Source organism: Bombus fervidus, chromosome 18 (genome assembly GCF_041682495.2).
Source record: "Bombus fervidus isolate BK054 chromosome 18, iyBomFerv1, whole genome shotgun sequence".
NCBI lineage: Eukaryota > Metazoa > Arthropoda > Insecta > Hymenoptera > Apidae > Bombus > Bombus fervidus.
Window position 1 is genome coordinate 3,264,004 of NC_091534.1, and position 22,542 is coordinate 3,286,545.

At 38.9% G+C, this 22,542-nt stretch overlaps 2 protein-coding genes across 2 annotated transcripts; both read right to left on the reverse strand.

Moving 5' to 3' along the window:
• Positions 1–17,095: 17,095 nt before the first annotated feature.
• LOC139996704 (3-hydroxyacyl-CoA dehydrogenase type-2-like) lies at positions 17,096–18,407 on the reverse strand. The gene is made up of 3 exons (XM_072021233.1): positions 18,299–18,407; positions 18,099–18,204; positions 17,096–17,349 (listed from the first exon to the last, which is right to left on the reverse strand). Exons 1-3 carry the CDS (start codon positions 18,382–18,384, stop codon positions 17,254–17,256), a joined length of 288 nt encoding a protein of 95 aa, XP_071877334.1. The 5' UTR covers positions 18,385–18,407; the 3' UTR covers positions 17,096–17,253.
• Positions 18,408–18,441: 34 nt separating this feature from the next.
• LOC139996705 (uncharacterized) lies at positions 18,442–22,301 on the reverse strand. The gene is made up of 3 exons (XM_072021234.1): positions 21,852–22,301; positions 18,556–18,701; positions 18,442–18,484 (listed from the first exon to the last, which is right to left on the reverse strand). The coding sequence occupies exons 1-3, from the start codon at positions 22,299–22,301 to the stop codon at positions 18,442–18,444; spliced, it is 639 nt and encodes a 212-aa protein (XP_071877335.1).
• Between the last annotated feature and the right edge of the window lie 241 nt (positions 22,302–22,542).

Consider the following 22,542-nt stretch of genomic DNA (forward strand, 5'->3'; position numbering starts at 1 on the left):
ACTTGCTCGCAGTAGTTGCGGATGGCGGCTAACTCCTGTTGGCCCCTCGTCATGGCCTCTATGACCGCTTCAGGGGCTAGCCTATCGCCGATGGTGAGGCGTAGTACGCGGCGCAGTTCTTCCCACGCTGAGCAGCGCTCCAGTGTGTGATGTGCCGTGTCTTCCTCCTCTTGGCAGTGGTGACAGACGGACGTCACCTCCCTTTGAATTTTTTAGCAGGTACTCCCCGAACACGCTGTGACCGGTGAGTACTTGCGTCGTCTTGAATGTGAGTGGGACTCTTCCGCGGTCCCTCTAGGCCTCCCAGTTGGGGAGGATGGCGCGAACGGCTCGGTGCGGCCGCGTGGTGTCTTCCTCCAGCAATTGGGAGCGCCACCTTTCCCATATCCTTCGATTTGCCTCCCTCCGGACTTCTTGGACCGGCCGGTCACAGTTGGTGGGCTGCGTTCCCCCGTCACTCGTGCCCAGATCCCTCAGGTGGTCGTACACCTGTTGGAATGCGAGGGCTTGCAGTTCGAACGGAGGTGACGCAGCTAGCACTGATGCCGACGCATGGGATATCGTTCTATATCCCCTCGCTATGCGGATAGCGGTCGTCCTGTGTAGTCTCCGCAGCAAGGTCAGGCTGCGGCGGTTGGCCATTAGATCTCCGGCCCATATGGGAGCCTCGTAGAGGACCCGCGATCGGATCACTCCCTCATATAGGCGGCGCACTCCGGTTCTCGCTTCTCCGATGTTCGGCAGTAAACCGTACAGGACGTTGGCTGCTGCCGTCACTTTCGGGACCAGCAGATTGAAATGTGGACCGAACGTCCATCCGCTGTCAATGGTGAGATCCAGATACCTCATCTGGGATATCACCGGTACTTCCTCTCCGTCAATGTCCACGCAGAGTTCAGGAGGGGGGGGGGGATTCCTCTAGTGCGATGGTCGAAGAACCCCAGTGCCTCTGACTTGGTCGGCGACACGTTCAGGCCTAGTCTCCGAATGGCGCGCACTGTGCACGCCACGGCCGTCTCCGCGAGCCTCTGTGTCTCGTACCACCCGCGATCCCCGGCCAAGACCAAGGTGTCGTCTCCATAGCACACCATGTCCGTGCCCGCAAGGCGCTAACCACAGCGCTGTCGCCGTCCGATACTAGTTGGTGTCTTTCGGTGGTATTTTGCTGTCGAGTGCCGCCACAGATATATCTCCACTGCATTTTTTACATATTATCTTATTATCAACTGTACATTTGCCGTATAAATATTTCCCGCATCTTAAACAAATTTTCGTAATTTTGTAACCTTTCCAACTTTTTACATTTTTTTTAATTTGCGTTTATTTTACAATCAATTCTCGTTACAGAAATTTTTTACTTGACAAGTTTTTTGTAATAATGAATTTCAACTTGTTGATGGTTTTATTGCATGGTTTTTTTCCTGCGATTCTTTATATAAAAGTAATGTATGCACCAGATTTATAACAATTTTGTGAATTCTTTGTAAATTGGCCCCATACTGTTGATACCATTGCAAATTTATTGGTTCGTAAACATTGGCTTCTTTCCCTCTTCTTATCAAATCGTATAAACCTCATAATTTCAGCAAAGTCATTATTATTCATTCAGTCATTATTACTAATATATATATAGATATTTGGCATTTGCGCTCGGATTCTCGACATCTGACCCTGGATTCACTCCATTTAACCACAGATTCTCGTCATTTATCAAAGAATTCTTGCCATTCTTCAAGGAATGCTCGTTATTTATACAAAAATGCGTTTGATTTATTAATGAATTCTCGCCATATAAATACGAATTCCCGAGATTTGTCCCTCACATAAGATAAAATGCCGTCTTTACTTGTTCTTCCATTATATGCCGTTTAGCATATCCCTCAAAATATTATGAACTGATGTCCTACCTGGTTTGGGACTTGCATCTATTTCTTTCTAAACTGTTTCCTCGGGCCCAGTCTTACTCTCTGCTGTCAACGATCATTTCTTTCCTTTTTCCCTTACGTAAACGCTTATTTATAATATTCAACTCTGATTCGGTTGAAATTTCTTGTTCATCGCACACTGAACTATCTTCTTCTATATCCGTTATTGTCTTTTTATAATATTTTTTTGAAAAGTCTTGGCATTTCTAGAGTAAATATTTATTACAGAATAGTACCATGTACGGAATACAAAATTATTGTCAAATTTGACTTTATTTTTCCTGTTATAACAACATTACACAAAACACTCTGCGTGAGATGCTTTCTGTCTGAGTTTTAGAGATAATAAGTTTAGATGGCGTCCAATTGACTAACAAACTGAGATGTATTCTAGTCGAATGGACAATAGCAAGTAAGAATATAGTCTGTGTTGACGATATTTATACGAAAACATTGATGAGTATTGTCCGTTCTCCACCAACGGTTACTCGAGTGTGGAGTTGGGAAAGCTTTTTCCGTGTTATATCGAAATGAGCAATAACCCTAAGAAACTCCTCCACTGTTAAACTGTTTGTAAAAATGGACTGTAAAAAATGCTAAATTTTGTAGCGGCTCCTTAGGATTTTTATCAGTCTGAGTTGATAGGTCTTGATAGCTGGTGGCTATCTTGATCGAGGGATGGATTATGTTTTAGGACAAGATTACGGCTATACCAGCTGCTATTATTTGTTATTACTGATTTTGTTTGACATTTGACCTTGAGATAGCCTTTTCTTTATACTGATTGCATTTATTTTAAGAATAACTAAAATATTTTGTCGGCGGTCAAAATAACCGCTCACGGTAGGCAAGGCAGAGTACAAATGTTTCTCATAAAATAAAAGAGCAAACTAAATGTAAATTCCGAAAGATATATTGTATGCATGTTTTAAGAAAAGACAGAAATTATGGAGCGATATGATAAATTTTAAATATGGTTAAATTTATGTAAAAATTTGAGAGCGTTCAATTGGACCTCTGCTAAATACTTGATGGATATCTTGGCCGTAGAATGGATTAGAATATATGGTAGGATCACGAGACGTAATATTTTTATTACTATATACGTAACCAAGTATATTTCCAAGTATATATAAGTAAAACTTGTTTTAGATATGTATATTATATATACACAAAACTCTGTACATTATTAAAAACGAAACGTTTTCTTTCTTAATAAAAATCGTATTACTTTACATCGATTCTTGTTAGAGCTTCAAAAACGTAATAATTTCAAAACGATTGAAATAAATTATATAATTCGATCTTTCATAGTAAATAGACTGGAGGTAAGGATAAATAAAACTAAGTATTACACACTTAAGCACAATTTATTATTAAATAATATCAAATACATACTTATACAAAGATTAATTGAAAAGAGAGGTACTTTTCGTACGCGACTATACTCTATGTGCTTATGTTCTTTCCCAGTGCACGTCATCATACATTAAAAACTATAAACGCTTAGTGAATCATTTTCGATTGCACCTGCGCCTTCTACCTCTAAATTTGGACACAAACTCTCTCCATTCGAACACCGCGGATATTCGGCATTTGCCCTCGGATTCTGCACATTTCACCCTGCATTCAGGCCATTTAACAACAGATTCTCGCCGTTTATAAAAGAATTCGCGCCATTTCTCATGGAATTTTCGTTATTTATACAAGAATTCTCGTGATTTATTATTTAATTCTCCCTATTGAGATACGAATTCTCGATATGTGTCCATGAATTAGCGAAACTTGAACATAAATTCTCCTCTTGTGGCCGCTGATTATATTCGCCATTCAAGCATTAATACTCGTCGTATGAAAACCCACAGTCGTCATCCGAGCATGTATACTTCCTACTGGAATGCGTATGCTCGCTATTCGAATACGTATTCCCGCCATTCAGACAAGAATTCTCGCCGTTCATCGCGTCACTTGACCATGATTTTAAGTCCCTTAACGATGGAGTTACTCCCCTCGTCCAGACATTCACACCAGTTGACCACCCTCTCACTTCAGTTGTCCGCGAATTTTCGTGTCTTCTCAACGAATTCCCGACGTACGGTGGAATCCATTGAGCGACTTCCCCGCTGGTTTCGTAGTGTTTTGGTTCGCTTAGTACGGTGTTCCGCCGTTTTATTCCCCTTTGTTCTTCTGGAGCTAAATATGAATAAAGATTTTAGTGTTATTATTGTACATTATTTACGAACAGACATATAAAAGACGACGGTTTATTGGTGAACAAAGACTTCAACGAAATTATTATAGGATAAGATATTGACGACGTGCATCATCGAATAGAAATAGAACAAAATGAGCGATATGAATTTCATGAATGGTTTATTGAAAACCATTACTTTCTTGTTAGAGAATGATAAACTCGTAGTTTGAACGAATCAAAACTACTGATGGTTTGAGTCAATATAATGTTAGCAACAAATTTACATATAAATACACATAATCGTGAATAAACCGTGAATGTTTATGCATTTATTCTGCTTACATGCTTTTTTATTGCACGTATAAAAATAAAAATTCCTAAACATTGCGTACTAGTCGTAATACTAACATACCTGCTACTGTGTTTTCTGTGCGAATCGAAGTATGTGCAGGAATATGTGCTCTTAACTGCGATGAACCTGTAGGGACCACCACGTTGTCCTCCACGTGTCTCGAGGTACCATGAGGATTTGGTGCGCGAGGCATAATCTCCGAAATGTGCGACATGATTACTGCTTAATTATTAAAATCTGGATCGTATTCCGCCAGCAAGTCGACCACTAAGCGCGTTATATTAAATTAACTCCAGACGTTAGTTTCGAAAACACGTCTACACTGGTCAGCAGAATGTGACTTCTTGTTCTTGAAATCGTAGATGTTTTCGTAGCTAACAACCTTAGCGGAATCAATTAGCACGATCGCGCCCCACCCCAATTTCGCTTTCGTAGATTCAATGCTTGTTTAATTAACAATTAAAATTAACACTTAACACTGAGTTTTCAATTAAAAAATCACTATTAATTTCCAAAAACTCTTGATTACTACAAGTGTCTACGAGTGCTCTCACAGAAGAGCGAAGACTAGGTGACTCTTGACCGAAGATGTTTAACCAAATAACAAGTAAATGATGTCGAACTAGTAATAAATGTCATCCCCCACCATCGGTCGCTGTCAGGGTGGGAGAGGCCCCGGATTACCGTTAGGGTAAAGTCCACTTATTCCATACCTCACCGTATTGTAAACTTTAGGTATGTATTGTATAAATTATGGAACTCCGCATTAAGCAAAATCTTTAATTCTTATGGTTTATGAGCAATAACTCAATTCCTTGGAAATAATGTGTGTCCGAGCAAATACGATTGAACAGTTGCTGATTATCTCGGCCGAAGGATGGATTAGATTATATGGTGCGTTAAAGGCACCTAATAGTTTCATTGTATTATTTCCAGGTATACTCCAAGGCTTGTTTTAAATATGTATGCTATATTTTAAATATGTATATATATATGTTATATACATATATATATATATATATATATATATATATACACACAAAATTCTTTACATTGTTAAAAACGAAACGGTACCTTCCGTAATAAAGATTGTATTATTTTAAGTTGATTCTTGTTGAAGTTTCAGAAAAATAAGACGATCAATCGAAACGATTGAAATGAAATTAAATAATTCGATGATTCACAGTAAATAGACTCTTATTTGGCAACAAATAACTCTGAGTATTCAACAATTAAGTACTATTTTATATTAGATAATGTCGGATACATATCTGTAAAAGGATTTATTGCAAAAAAGAAATATTTATTTTACACGATTGTCCTGCATGTTAATACATATGCTTACGTTTTGTTCGCACTGTATGTCTTCATAAATTGAAAACTATAAATGCTTACTGAATCTTGTTCGATTGCACCTGTGTCATATCTATAACTATATTCTCGCCAATTTGCTTCGGATATGCGCCATTTGAACTCGGATACTCGACATCTGACCCTGGATTCACTCCATTTAACCACAGATTCTCGTCATTTATCAAAGAATTCTTGCCATTCTTCAAGTAATTCTCGTTATTTATCCAAAAATTCTTGTCATATATTAATGAATTCACGCCATGTAGATACGAATTCCCGAGATTTGTCGTTGAATTCTCGAAATTTGGACACAAGTTGTCTTCATTCGACCACCGCGTATATTCGGCATTTTTGCTCTGATTCTCGAAATTTGAATCTGCATTCACGCCATTTAACCATAGATTCTCGCCATTTATCGAAGAATTCTCGCAATTCCTCAAGGAATGCTCGTTATTTATACAAAAATGCGTTTGATTTATTAATGAATTCTCGCCATATAAATACGAATTCCCGAGATTTGTCCCTCTTAGTCCCATATAATTTAAATGCATCTTCTTCCTTACATCTTATTATATGATGCATTATACGGCGATCAACGATAAGATAAAATGCCGCCTTTACTTGTTCTTCATTTATATGCCGTTTAGCATATCCCTCAAAATATTATGAACTGATGTCCTACCTTGTTTGGGACTTGCATCTATTTCTTTCTAAACTGTTTCCTCGGGCCCAGTCTTACTCTCTACTGTCAACGATCATTTCTTTCCTTTTTGCCCTTACATAAACGTTTATTTATAATATTCAACTCTGATTCGGTTGAAAATAGCTTTTCATGCGTTCTCATGCCGTTTTCAGTCGCTGAAGTTTCTTGTTCATCGCACACTGAACTATCTTCTTCTATATCCGTTATTGTCTTTTTATAATATTTTTTTTAAAAGTCTTAACATTTCTAGAGTAAATATTTATTACAGTATAATACCATGTACGGAATACAAAATTATTGTCAAATTTGATTTTACTTTTCCTGTTATAACAACATTACACAAAACACTCTGCGTGAGATGCTTTCTGTCTGAGTTTTAGAGATAAGTTTAGATGGCGTCCAATTAACTAACAAACTGAGGTGTATTCTAGTCGAATGGACAATAGCAAGTAAGAATATAGTCTGTGTTGGCGATATTTATACGAAAACATTGATGAGTATTGTCCGTTCTCCACCAACGGTTACTCGAGTGTGGAGTTGGGAAAGCTTTTTCCGTGTTTTATCGAAATGAGCAATAACCCTAAGAAACTCCTCCACTTTTAAACTGTTTGTAACAATGGACTGTAAAAAATGCTAAATTTTGTAGCGGCTCCTTAGGATTTTTATGAGTCTGAGTTGATAGGTCTTGATAGCTGGTGGCTATCTTGATCGAGGGATGGATTATGTTTTAGGACAAGATTACGGCTATACCAGCTGCTATTATTTGTTATTACTGACTTTGTTTGACATTTGACCTTGAGATAGCCTTTTCTTTATACTGATTGCATTTATTTTAAGAATAACTAAAATATTTTGTCGGCGGTCAAAATAACCGCTCACGGTAGGCAAGGCAGAGTACAAATTTTTCTCATAAAATAAAAGAGCAAACTAAATGTAAATTCCGAAAGATATATTGTATGCATGTTTTAAGAAAGGACAGAAATTATGGAGCGATATGATAAATTTTAAATATGGTTAAATTTATGTAAAAATTTGAGAGCGTTCAATTGGACCTCTGCTAAATACTTGATGGATATCTTGGCCGTAGAATGGATTAGAATATATGGTAGGATCACGAGACGTAATATTTTTATTACTATATACGTAACCAAGTATATTTCCAAGTATATATAAGTAAAACTTGTTTTAGATATGTATATTATATATACACAAAACTCTGTACATTATTAAAAACGAAACGTTTTCTTTCTTAATAAAAATCGTATTACTTTACATCGATTCTTGTTAGAGCTTCAAAAACGTAATAATTTCAAAACGATTGAAATAAATTATATAATTCGATCTTTTATAGTAAATAGACTGGAGGTAAGGATAAATAAAACTAAGTATTACACACTTAAGCACAATTTATTATTAAATAATATCAAATACGTACTTATACAAAGATTAATTGAAAAGAGAGGTACTTTTCGTACGCGACTATACTCTATGTCAAAACATACGCTTATGTTCTTTCCCACTGTACGTCATCATACATTAAAAACTATAAACGCTTAGTGAATCATTTTCGATTGCACCTGCGCCTTCTACCTCTAAATTTGGACACAAACTCTCTGTATATTCGTCCAGTCGCGGGGAGACGGTCGCGTTATAGCGCGTCAACGGGAGTCGTAAATTCCCGTTACGATTATACGAATCGACACCACGAACAGGACGATCCCCTTATTTCTTGTGGGAGAATAAGGGGTGATTGGGTTGGAATATAACTGGACTTCACAGTTATATTATATATGTATTTATTTATACTGGATTACACTACTAGATGTGAGCAGACCGTGTTTGGAAAGCGTGTTGATGAACCCGAAGGTTGCTAGACGTGGTAGTTATAGAGGCGAGAACTTGACTGACATGTTAAAACTTGAAGTTGACTGTCCGAGGACTAGTAGAACAGTGGACTTGACTGTCCAAGGGATTTTAGAGCAGTGCTTGACTGTCTGAGGGCTAGTAGAACAGTGATTGACCCGTCTCGTACTATTTAGGAAGAAAGCTCGTCGTGGGTGTATCCTTGATGAACTAAGAACGCGGATTCGTAGTTCACACTTTTCGGTAGAAAAGTGAGGGTAACGATCCGCGATGCCCATTGGGTATTCCCAATGTTAATGAATTAAATACGAGGGCACAGTCCTCGGCAAATATGAATCACGTTTGTTTCTGTCCTTGGGAAAAACCTACTACCTCGCTGGGCAAACCTCCGCTTTCTCCGTAATGAGTACGAGCGTGCAATAAACCTAAGGACCCATTTAAGGGACCACTCATAAACCGAATATGTGCAAAGGATGCAATTTTATTGTTAACAGATGTGGGCTATGGTGGTTCCTTGGATTTATTGCGGGTCAGTGTGACGATGTGCAGGCCCCGGCGGCCTGACCATGAGGGACGTCGCAGGTACCGACTCACGCGACGTAACACTCTCTGCATTCGACCACCGCGGATATTCGGCATTTGCTCTCGGATTCTGGACATTTGACCCTGCATTCACGCCATTTAACAACAGATTCTCGCCGTTTATAAAAGAATTCGCGCCATTCCTCACGGAATTTTCGTTATTTATACAAGAATTCTCGTGATTTATTAATGAATCCTTAGCTTCTATCAAAGAATTCTTGTCATTCTTTAACTTATTCCCGTGATTCATCGGTGGATTGTTGTCATTCTGTATCATTTGTATTAACATTTTCATCATTTATACAAACATTCTCGTTATTTATTATTGAAATCTCCCTATCGAGATACGAATCCTCGATATGTATCGAATTCGCGAAATTTTGACAAAAATTCTCCTCTTTCGGCCACTGATTGTATTCCCCATTCAAATATCGTCAATGCTCGTCATCCGAGCTCGTATACTCGCTTCTGCAAATCTCATACTCGCTACTGGATTCCGCGTCCTCGCTACTGAAATACGCACACTCGCTACTGCAATACGTATTCTCGCTACTGGAATACGTATACTCGCTACTGGAATCCGCATACTCGGTACTGGTATCCGCATACTCGGTACTGGTATCCGTATACTCGCTACTGGAATCCGTATACTCGCTACTGGAATCCGTATGCCCGCCATTCAGACTAGAGTTCTCGCCGTTCATCTCGTCACTTGACCATGATTCTAAGACCCTTATCCACGAATTGACGTCTGTTGTCCTCGAATTTTCGAAGTGCGGTGGAATCCATTGAACAACTTTCTCGCTGGTTTCGTAGCGTATTGGATCACCTATTACTTTGCTCCACCGCTTTGTTTCCTTTTGTTCTTCTGGAGCTAAATATAAATAAAGATTTTAGTGCTATTATTGTACATTATTTACGAACAGCCATATAAATGACACGACGGTTTATTGATGAACAAAGACTTCAATGAAATTATTATAGGATAAGATATTAATGACGTGCATCATCGAATAGAAATAGAACAAAATGAGCGATATGAATTTCATGAATGGTTTATTGAAAGCCATTACTTTCTTGTTAGAGAATGATAAACTCGTAGTTTGAACGACTCAATGATTGTTCTTGAATTCTCGAAGTTTGGACAGAAATTCTCCCCATTCGACCACCGCGGATATTCGGCATTTGCACTCGGATTATCGACATTTGACCCTGCATTCATGCCATTTAACCACAGATTCTCGCCGTTTAACAAAGAATTCTCGCCATTCCTCAAGGAATTCTCGTTATTTATACAAAAATTTTTGTGATTTATTAATGAGTTCTTACCTTTTATCAAAGAATTCTCCTGATTCTTTGGTGAATTTTCGTCATCGTTCGGCCAATCCTCTGCATTCATGAACGGATTTTCAACATTTGTATAAAAATTTTCATCATTTATACAAACATTCTCGTTATTTATTACTGAATTCTCCCTATCGAGATACAAATTCTCGATATGTGTCCATGAATTAGCGAAACTTGAACGTAAATTCTCCTCTTCTGGCCGCTGATTATATTCCCCATTCAAGCATTGATACTCGTCGTATGAAAACCCACAGTCGCCATCCGAGCATGTATACTTCCTACTGGAATGCGTATGCTCGTCATTCGAATACGTATGCCCGCCATTCAGACAAGAATTCTCGCCGTTCATCGCACTTGACCATGATTCTACGTCCCTTATCCACGAATTGATGTGTGTTGTCCTGGAATTTCCGAAGTACGGTGGAATCCATTCAGCGACTTCCTCGCTGGTTTCGTAGCGTTCTTGTTCTCTTATTACGATGTTCCACCGTTTTATTTCCTTTTGTTCTTCTGGAGCTAAATATGAATAAATATTTTAGTCTTATTATTGTACATTATTTACGAACAAACATATAAAAGACGACGGTTTATTGATGAACAAAGACTTCAACGAAATTATTATAAGATAAGATATTAACGACGTGCATCATCGAATAGAAATAGAACAAAATGAGCGATATGAATTTCATGAATGGTTTATTGAAAGCCATTACTTTCTTGTTAGAGAATGATAAACTCGTAATTTGAACGACTCAATGATTGACCCGAACTACTGATGATTTGTGTCAACATATTGATAGCAATAAATTTAAATCTAAATAAACATAATCGTGAATAAACCGTGAATGTTTATGCATTTATTCTGCTTACATGCTTTTTTATTGCACGTATAAAAATAAAAATTCCTAAACATTGCGTACTAGTCGTAATACTAACATACCTGCTACTGTGTTTTCTGTGCGAATCGAAGTATGTGCAGGAATATGTGCTCTTAACTGCGATGAACCTGTAGGGACCACCACGTTGTCCTCCACGTGTCTCGAGGTACCATCAGGATTTGGTGCGCGAGGCATCATGTCCGAAATGTCCGGCATAATTATAGTTTACGTATTTCAATCTTTATTGTATTCCGCCAGCAAGTCGACCACTAAGCGCGTTATATTAAATTAACTCTAGACGTTAGTTTCGAAAACGCGTCTATACTGGTCAGCAGAATGTGACTTCTTGTTCTTGAAATCGTAGATGTTTTCGTAGCCGACAACCTTAGCGGAATTAATTAGCACGATCGCGCCCGCCGCCCAATTTCGCTTTCGTAGATTCAATGCTTTTTTAATTAACAATTAAAATGTCATTTAACACCGATGTAACAATTGTAATATCACTTAACACTGAGTTTTCAATTAAAAAATCACTATTAATTTCCAAAAACTCTTGATTACTACAAGTGTCTACGAGTGCTCTCACAGAAGAGCGAAGACTAGGTGACTCTTGACCGAAGATGTTTAACCAAATAACAAGTAAATGTTGTCGAACTAGTAATAAATGTCATCCCCTACCATCGGTCGCTGTCAGGGTGGGAGAGGCCCCGGATTACCGTTAGGGTAAAGTCCACTTATTCCATACCTCACCGTATTGTAAACTTTAGGTATGTATTGTATAAATTAAGGAACTCCGCATTAAGCAAAATCTTTAATTCTTATGGTTTATGAGCAATAACTCAATTCCTTGGAAATAATGTGTGTCCGAGCAAATACGATTGAACAGTTGCTGATTATCTCGGCCGAAGGATGGATTAGATTATATGGTGCGTTAAAGGCACCTAATAGTTTCATTGTAGTATTTCCAGGTATACTTCAAGGCTTGTTTTAAATATGTATATTATATTTTAAATATATATATATATATATACATATACACACAAAATTCTTTACATTGTTAAAAACGAAACGGTACCTTCCGTAATAAAGATTGTATTATTTTAAGTTGATTCTTGTTGAAGTTTCAAAAAAATAAGACGATCAATCGAAACGATTGAAATGAAATTAAATAATTCGATGATTCACAGTAAATAGGCTCTTAATTGGCAACAAATAACTCTGAGTATTCAACAATTAAGTACTATTTTATATTAGATAATGTCGGATATATATTTGTAAAAGGATTTATTGCAAAAAAGAAATATTTATTTTACACGATTGTCCTGCATGTTAATACATATGCTTACGTTTTGTTCGCACTGTATGTCTTCATAAATTGAAAACTATAAATGCTTACTGAATCTTGTTCGATTGCACCTGTGTCATATCTATAACTATATTCTCGACAATTTGCTTCGGATATGCGCCATTTGAACTCGGATACTCGACATCTGACCCTGGATTCACTCCATTTAACCACAGATTCTCGTCATTTATCAAAGAATTCTTGCCATTCTTCAAGTAATTCTCGTTATTTATCCAAAAATTCTTGTCATATATTAATGAATTCACGCCATGTAGATACGAATTCCCGAGATTTGTCGTTGAATTCTCGAAATTTGGACACAAGTTGTCTTCATTCGACCACCGCGTATATTCGGCATTTTTGCTCTGATTCTCGAAATTTGAATCTGCATTCACGCCATTTAACCATAGATTCTCGCCATTTATCGAAGAATTCTCGCAATTCCTCAAGGAATGCTCGTTATTTATACAAAAATGCGTTTGATTTATTAATGAATTCTCGCCATATAAATACGAATTCCCGAGATTTGTCCCTCTTAGTCCCATATAATTTAAATGCATCTTCTTCCTTACATCTTATTATATGATGCATTATACGGCGATCAACGATAAGATAAAATGCCGCCTTTACTTGTTCTTCATTTATATGCCGTTTAGCATATCCCTCAAAATATTATGAACTGATGTCCTACCTTGTTTGGGACTTGCATCTATTTCTTTCTAAACTGTTTCCTCGGGCCCAGTCTTACTCTCTGCTGTCAACGATCATTTCTTTCCTTTTTCCCTTACGTAAACGCTTATTTATAATATTCAACTCTGATTCGGTTGAAATTTCTTGTTCATCGCACACTGAACTATCTTCTTCTATATCCGTTATTGTCTTTTTATAATATTTTTTTGAAAAGTCTTGGCATTTCTAGAGTAAATATTTATTACAGAATAGTACCATGTACGGAATACAAAATTATTGTCAAATTTGACTTTATTTTTCCTGTTATAACAACATTACACAAAACACTCTGCGTGAGATGCTTTCTGTCTGAGTTTTAGAGATAATAAGTTTAGATGGCGTCCAATTGACTAACAAACTGAGATGTATTCTAGTCGAATGGACAATAGCAAGTAAGAATATAGTCTGTGTTGACGATATTTATAGGAAAACATTGATGAGTATTGTCCGTTCTCCACCAACGGTTACTCGAGTGTGGAGTTGGGAAAGCTTTTTCCGTGTTATATCGAAATGAGCAATAACCCTAAGAAACTCCTCCACTGTTAAACTGTTTGTAAAAATGGACTGTAAAAAATGCTAAATTTTGTAGCGGCTCCTTAGGATTTTTATCAGTCTGAGTTGATAGGTCTTGATAGCTGGTGGCTATCTTGATCGAGGGATGGATTATGTTTTAGGACAAGATTACGGCTATACCAGCTGCTATTATTTGTTATTACTGATTTTGTTTGACATTTGACCTTGAGATAGCCTTTTCTTTATACTGATTGCATTTATTTTAAGAATAACTAAAATATTTTGTCGGCGGTCAAAATAACCGCTCACGGTAGGCAAGGCAGAGTACAAATGTTTCTCATAAAATAAAAGAGCAAACTAAATGTAAATTCCGAAAGATATATTGTATGCATGTTTTAAGAAAAGACAGAAATTATGGAGCGATATGATAAATTTTAAATATGGTTAAATTTATGTAAAAATTTGAGAGCGTTCAATTGGACCTCTGCTAAATACTTGATGGATATCTTGGCCGTAGAATGGATTAGAATATATGGTAGGATCACGAGACGTAATATTTTTATTACTATATACGTAACCAAGTATATTTCCAAGTATATATAAGTAAAACTTGTTTTAGATATGTATATTATATATACACAAAACTCTGTACATTATTAAAAACGAAACGTTTTCTTTCTTAATAAAAATCGTATTACTTTACATCGATTCTTGTTAGAGCTTCAAAAACGTAATAATTTCAAAACGATTGAAATAAATTATATAATTCGATCTTTCATAGTAAATAGACTGGAGGTAAGGATAAATAAAACTAAGTATTACACACTTAAGCACAATTTATTATTAAATAATATCAAATACATACTTATACAAAGATTAATTGAAAAGAGAGGTACTTTTCGTACGCGACTATACTCTATGTGCTTATGTTCTTTCCCAGTGCACGTCATCATACATTAAAAACTATAAACGCTTAGTGAATCATTTTCGATTGCACCTGCGCCTTCTACCTCTAAATTTGGACACAAACTCTCTCCATTCGAACACCGCGGATATTCGGCATTTGCCCTCGGATTCTGCACATTTCACCCTGCATTCAGGCCATTTAACAACAGATTCTCGCCGTTTATAAAAGAATTCGCGCCATTTCTCATGGAATTTTCGTTATTTATACAAGAATTCTCGTGATTTATTATTTAATTCTCCCTATTGAGATACGAATTCTCGATATGTGTCCATGAATTAGCGAAACTTGAACATAAATTCTCCTCTTGTGGCCGCTGATTATATTCGCCATTCAAGCATTAATACTCGTCGTATGAAAACCCACAGTCGTCATCCGAGCATGTATACTTCCTACTGGAATGCGTATGCTCGCTATTCGAATACGTATTCCCGCCATTCAGACAAGAATTCTCGCCGTTCATCGCGTCACTTGACCATGATTTTAAGTCCCTTAACGATGGAGTTACTCCCCTCGTCCAGACATTCACACCAGTTGACCACCCTCTCACTTCAGTTGTCCGCGAATTTTCGTGTCTTCTCAACGAATTCCCGACGTACGGTGGAATCCATTGAGCGACTTCCCCGCTGGTTTCGTAGTGTTTTGGTTCGCTTAGTACGGTGTTCCGCCGTTTTATTCCCCTTTGTTCTTCTGGAGCTAAATATGAATAAAGATTTTAGTGTTATTATTGTACATTATTTACGAACAGACATATAAAAGACGACGGTTTATTGGTGAACAAAGACTTCAACGAAATTATTATAGGATAAGATATTGACGACGTGCATCATCGAATAGAAATAGAACAAAATGAGCGATATGAATTTCATGAATGGTTTATTGAAAACCATTACTTTCTTGTTAGAGAATGATAAACTCGTAGTTTGAACGAATCAAAACTACTGATGGTTTGAGTCAATATAATGTTAGCAACAAATTTACATATAAATACACATAATCGTGAATAAACCGTGAATGTTTATGCATTTATTCTGCTTACATGCTTTTTTATTGCACGTATAAAAATAAAAATTCCTAAACATTGCGTACTAGTCGTAATACTAACATACCTGCTACTGTGTTTTCTGTGCGAATCGAAGTATGTGCAGGAATATGTGCTCTTAACTGCGATGAACCTGTAGGGACCACCACGTTGTCCTCCACGTGTCTCGAGGTACCATGAGGATTTGGTGCGCGAGGCATAATCTCCGAAATGTGCGACATGATTACTGCTTAATTATTAAAATCTGGATCGTATTCCGCCAGCAAGTCGACCACTAAGCGCGTTATATTAAGTTAACTCCAGACGTTAGTTTCGAAAACACGTCTACACTGGTCAGCAGAATGTGACTTCTTGTTCTTGAAATCGTAGATATTTTCGTAGCTAACAACCTTAGCGGAATCAATTAGCACGATCGCGCCCCACCCCAATTTCGCTTTCGTAGATTCAATGCTTGTTTAATTAACAATTAAAATTAACACTTAACACTGAGTTTTCAATTAAAAAATCACTATTAATTTCCAAAAACTCTTGATTACTACAAGTGTCTACGAGTGCTCTCACAGAAGAGCGAAGACTAGGTGACTCTTGACCGAAGATGTTTAACCAAATAACAAGTAAATGATGTCGAACTAGTAATAAATGTCATCCCCCACCATCGGTCGCTGTCAGGGTGGGAGAGGCCCCGGATTACCGTTAGGGTAAAGTCCACTTATTCCATACCTCACCGTATTGTAAACTTTAGGTATGTATTGTATAAATTATGGAACTCCGCATTAAGCAAAATCTTTAATTCTTATGGTTTATGAGCAATAACTCAATTCCTTGGAAATAATGTGTGTCCGAGCAAATACGATTGAACAGTTGCTGATTATCTCGGCCGAAGGATGGATTAGATTATATGGTGCGTTAAAGGCACCTAATAGTTTCATTGTAGTATTTCCAGGTATACTTCAAGGCTTGTTTTAAATATGTATGCTATATTTTAAATATGAATATATATATATATATTATATACATATACATATATATACATATACATATATATACGTATATATATATATATACATACATACATATACACACAAAATTCTTTACATTGTTAAAAACGAAACGGTACCTTTCGTAATAAAGATCGTATTATTTTAAGTTGATTCTTGTTGATGCTTCAAAAAAATAATGCGATCAATCAAAACGATTAAAATGAAATTAAATAATTCGATCATTCACAGTAAATAAATTCCTAATTAGCAACAAACAACTCTAAGTATCCAACAATTAAGTACTATTTTATACTAAAATATGTCGGATATATATTTGCAAAAGGATTTATTGCAAAAGAGAAATATTTATTTTACACGACTGTCCTGCATGTGAATACATATGCTTATGTTTAGTTCCCACTGAATGTTTTCATAGATTCAACACTTTGAATGGCCTTGCGAATCTCCTTCTTAATTGTACCTCTAGCCCATATCTATACGTATATTCGCGCCATTAATCAATGGATTTTCGATGCATGCTTGAATCAAATGAGCTACTTCCTTGCAGGGTCCGTAGCGCTTTGGTGTGAGTTTCATTGCGATTCACTACTTCCTTTCCCCCTCTTATTGTAGAGCTAAATGTGAGCAAGGATTTCAGCGATTCTAAATTATTTACGGGCAGACATTTAAACCATGACGGTTTATTAATGAACAATGACGCCAATGAAATTATTATAGGATAACATATTAATTACGTGCATCATCGAATTGAAATAAAATAAAATGTGCGATATGAATTTTATGAATGGTTTATTAAAAGCCATTACTTTCTTGTTAGAGAATGATAAACTCGTAGTTTGAACGACTCCCTCTCGCCGCCGGCGATTTTTGAGGCACTGCTGACGAGCGAGAAGGGCAGAAAGGCCGTAGCCTCCTTCTGCGAGCTAGTTATGTCGCGAACAGTTTCAGCGGAGCGGGTGAGGGAGCGGGATTCCTATCCCGAGAGAATCGGCTGACGAGGACGCAGCGGTGCCCGTGTAGCGCCTACACGGAGCGCGCGAGGGCCATCGCGACCTCCGATGGAGGTTGAAATTAGGTGCTGAACTCTCCAGCACCCGAGGACCAATAAGTAGTCCGGTTGGGGATTCGGACGGCCCCCGGGAGGGGACGCGACGTGACATGGCAGCACACCGCGCCATTTGCGAAAAGAAAGTTGCGCCCGGGGGGCCTGGTGTGTCACCTCAGCGGTTCCCGGGCACCCCTTAATCGCAAGAGGGACGGTCATCGTGAAGGTTTTGTTCGGTTGGAGTCCGACACTACCACCCCACTCTTCCCTCTAGAAGCGGCGGGTGTCTGTGCGGATTTCCTCCACGGAAAAAAAAGTTTGAACGACTCAATGATTGACCCAAACTACTGCTGGTTTGTGTCAACATACTGTTAGCAACAAATTTGCTTACATGCTTTTTTTATTGCACGTATAAAAATAAAAATTCCTAAACATTGCATACTAGCTGTAATACTAACTCACCTGTAATTGGGCTGTCTGTGTAACCAGCAAATTGTGATAACACGTATTCCTTGCGACGCGAGTCCTCTAGCTAAAGGGATCGTCATGCCGGAAACCGCCAGAAGCAACTAAACCAGGTAACTAAGCCATCGTGCTTGAAAGATTTATAATGATTGGTTTGTTGATGTGAATTTGGTTTGTTCTTCGCTATCAAGCAGACCATTAAGCGCGTTACGTTAAATAAACCACACACGTTAGTTTCGAAAACACATCTGTACAGGTCAGTAGAACGTGGCTTCTTGTTCTTGAAGTCGTAGATATTTTCGTAGCCAACAACACCAGCAGAATTAATTAGTACGTTCACGCCGCCGAATTTTGCCTTCGCACACTCGATGCTCTCTAATACGTCCTTTTCGAGTCTCACCTAAAAAGTATCATACAGTTATTTATTATGAAAACATTACGTATTATTATTAATTCAGAGTTCCGATAAAGTATGAAAATTTTACAATGTGAAATTTCCATCTTATTACTGTTATTTCGTTCGCTTTTTTTTTTCGTCTTGTTAATTATTATCTTATAGACTCTTTAACACGATTGTTGCCATGGAGATTACTGATGACCGGAGCACCAAAATTAGTAGAAATACGTAATTTGAATAAATGTCAAGTGTTGACTACCACTGGCACCACTGGCTGTCGAACATGAGAAAATCCGCGTTTACCTTAATGAATAATAACCCTAAGGAACGTTTCGACTTGAAAGATACATGATGGCAATTAAGGATCTTGAGAGTAAAGAAGACAATGTTAAATCTTGTGGCGGGTCTTCAGAATTATTGTGGGTCCGAATAAGTATGACCGATGTATGGATTATTGTTTATAGTAGGATCCGGAATATAAAAACATAGAACAATTATTTAGCAACGCGAATAAACAATATGAGATAATTTATAATCGTAAAAAAGAAGTGAATCGAGCGAAATTGCACTATAGCGGAATTTGAGCCGCCGGTGCCTTCAGTGAGATAAATTAATTAACGCTTTGACTGCTACGCCGAAACCACATGTTTCGCTCAGGACGCCACTGGAGTAGTTTTATTATTCAAAGCATATAATGGCAAAATAATAATAAATTGATGATATAAGACAACATTCTTCCCCAATGAACCGTTTATCTTATTGGTGGTCACGGGTGACCATCGTGGTGCCTTGCTAACAGTTGATAGCGACATATTATAATAAGGCTATATCGTCGTAAGCAAAACGTCCAGAATATATCGTTGAAATGTGTAGAAGATATTAATAAACAGTATTTGCTCATTCTATATATAATAGTAAGGTATGTGCTCACTTCTAACTTCAATTATATGATTATAAAGCAACATTTACGATTATTTTCTAAGGTGTGTTTATAATAATATTCGTAGATTACCCCTCAAAGATATGGATGCAAACACAGTGCACCGTTAGATACAAGATTTGTTCTCATTCTTTTTTTTATTGATGTTCTAATAAAAATGTTTAATTGCTCAATGGGGCACTTTTTGTTTCAAAGTATCTTCTATTTATCGGTTATATTCAAAATGCCCTAACTGTCAATTTTCATACAATTTTTACAATTGTAAGAAGTTCAAGCGGTCCGGTCACCAATGACCACCGTGGCGTCACAGGAGAAACCGTGGCCGGTCATATATGACCAACGTGGCAGTCAAAGTGTTAATATTATGGTCTACATCAAATGAAACTTGAAATCCACCTAGTTTCTTCGGTATATAAGTATAAATATAAAGTAATTTCCTTGTTATTCAATGTACTGTTATTCGATCGTATTCGCGGGGAGACGCGTTTGCAGTATAGCGCGTCAACTACAGTCGTAATTTCTCGTTTTGATTCGATAATCGACGTCACGAATGAGCCGATCGTTGATTTCGGTTTCGATTAAGATAATAGAGGTGGTTTGAATGATATTCACAACGAGATAACAATTAAAATATTGCTTAACACTAAGTTATCAATTAAAATATCACTATTTCTCTCCAACAATCTTTCAAGAATTTAATGTCTACGAATGTTATGTGTAATAGATGTAGAAGGTGTTTTTAGCGAAGCGTTATTTGGCGATGATGTTATCGGGAAGGAAAACTAGTGATGGGTGGTCGCCGCCCCCCACCAAAGGTTATTCGCCCGTGCAAGCGACCTTCGAGTATCTCTTATACCATATTTCACCGTAATGAGCAATAACTCTAAGGAGTGTCCCAATTTTCAGTATGTATTGTATAAATTAAGGGCCTCGACAGTAAGAAAAATCTCTAAATCTTACGTAATTAACGCTAAACCTACCGACACTCCGTGTACACCTACTCCTACCGTGTGCGGTCAAAATGATCGGTGATTAAAGAAGTAGTAGTTTTTATGACTTAACTTAGATAATGGTTAATCTATAACTAAATGTATATAAAATGATGAACTTTTCTTAAATTTCGTCCAAATTTACTTTTGTTTAATTCCAATTATAGGCTTAAATAGAATTACACTTTTATTTCTATAGAGATGTGAGGTGAATAAGTCGTGATAGTTGTATTTGCTGGTGTGGATGTCGCTGCTAGGGTACTGCTGCTTTTTTCTTCTCATTTCAGATGCTGCGTAAGAAAAATGGGACTCCGGTGCCGGGATTTGAAACCCGAGTCCCGAACGTTCGTAACCTAAGGCGCTAACCACTTTTCTTTTATTTTTTTTATCCTGGGGAAATCCTCATGGACGCCTGGCCGCCCTCTGGAGGGCGGCGGGTAGTGTCGGACTCTTACCGACTAAAACCCCACGGTGGTTTTTACGACGCTTGTCAGGAGTATCCCGGTTCCTTTCTTTAGATTTGCTACCGCAACACTCCTTCGTCGTCGTCTCCCTTTGTTGTTGTGGTAAGCATCCTGGTTGAGTTTGGCAGCAAGGTGTGGGGACCCCCCCCCCCTAGTGCCGCATTCCCTGGGCCGTCGTGCGAGTCTGAGGGGGGGCCCAGACCCCCCTCAGTCTGACGGCTCCTTCACCGCGCTCTTCTATGACGGCGGTAGTGGCGGTGCCGCGGTCTCGCGGTGTCGTATCGGTTCTCTTCGGCGAACCACTCTGACGGGGTCGCCTCTCTTCTCTCTGTTTTTCTCCGCCCGTTCCTTCGCTAGAATTACTTGCTCGCAGTAGTTGCGGATGGCGGCTAACTCCTGTTGGCCCCTCGTCATGGCCTCTATGACCGCTTCAGGGGCTAGCCTATCGCCGATGGTGAGGCGTAGTACGCGGCGCAGTTCTTCCCACGCTGAGCAGCGCTCCAGTGTGTGATGTGCCGTGTCTTCCTCCTCTTGGCAGTGGTGACAGACGGACGTCACCTCCCTTTGAATTTTTTAGCAGGTACTCCCCGAACACGCTGTGACCGGTGAGTACTTGCGTCGTCTTGAATGTGAGTGGGACTCTTCCGCGGTCCCTCTAGGCCTCCCAGTTGGGGAGGATGGCGCGAACGGCTCGGTGCGGCCGCGTGGTGTCTTCCTCCAGCAATTGGGAGCGCCACCTTTCCCATATCCTTCGATTTGCCTCCCTCCGGACTTCTTGGACCGGCCGGTCACAGTTGGTGGGCTGCGTTCCCCCGTCACTCGTGCCCAGATCCCTCAGGTGGTCGTACACCTGTTGGAATGCGAGGGCTTGCAGTTCGAACGGAGGTGACGCAGCTAGCACTGATGCCGACGCATGGGATATCGTTCTATATCCCCTCGCTATGCGGATAGCGGTCGTCCTGTGTAGTCTCCGCAGCAAGGTCAGGCTGCGGCGGTTGGCCATTAGATCTCCGGCCCATATGGGAGCCTCGTAGAGGACCCGCGATCGGATCACTCCCTCATATAGGCGGCGCACTCCGGTTCTCGCTTCTCCGATGTTCGGCAGTAAACCGTACAGGACGTTGGCTGCTGCCGTCACTTTCGGGACCAGCAGATTGAAATGTGGACCGAACGTCCATCCGCTGTCAATGGTGAGATCCAGATACCTCATCTGGGATCTCACCGGTACTTCCTCTCCGTCAATGTCCACGCAGAGTTCAGGGGGGGGGGACTCCTCTAGTGCGATGGTCGAAGAACCCCAGTGCCTCTGACTTGGTCGGCGACACGTTCAGGCCTAGTCTCCGAATGGCGCGCACTGTGCACGCCACGGCCGTCTCCGCGAGCCTCTGTGTCTCGTACCACCCGCGATCCCCGGCCAAGACCAAGGTGTCGTCTCCATAGCACACCATGTC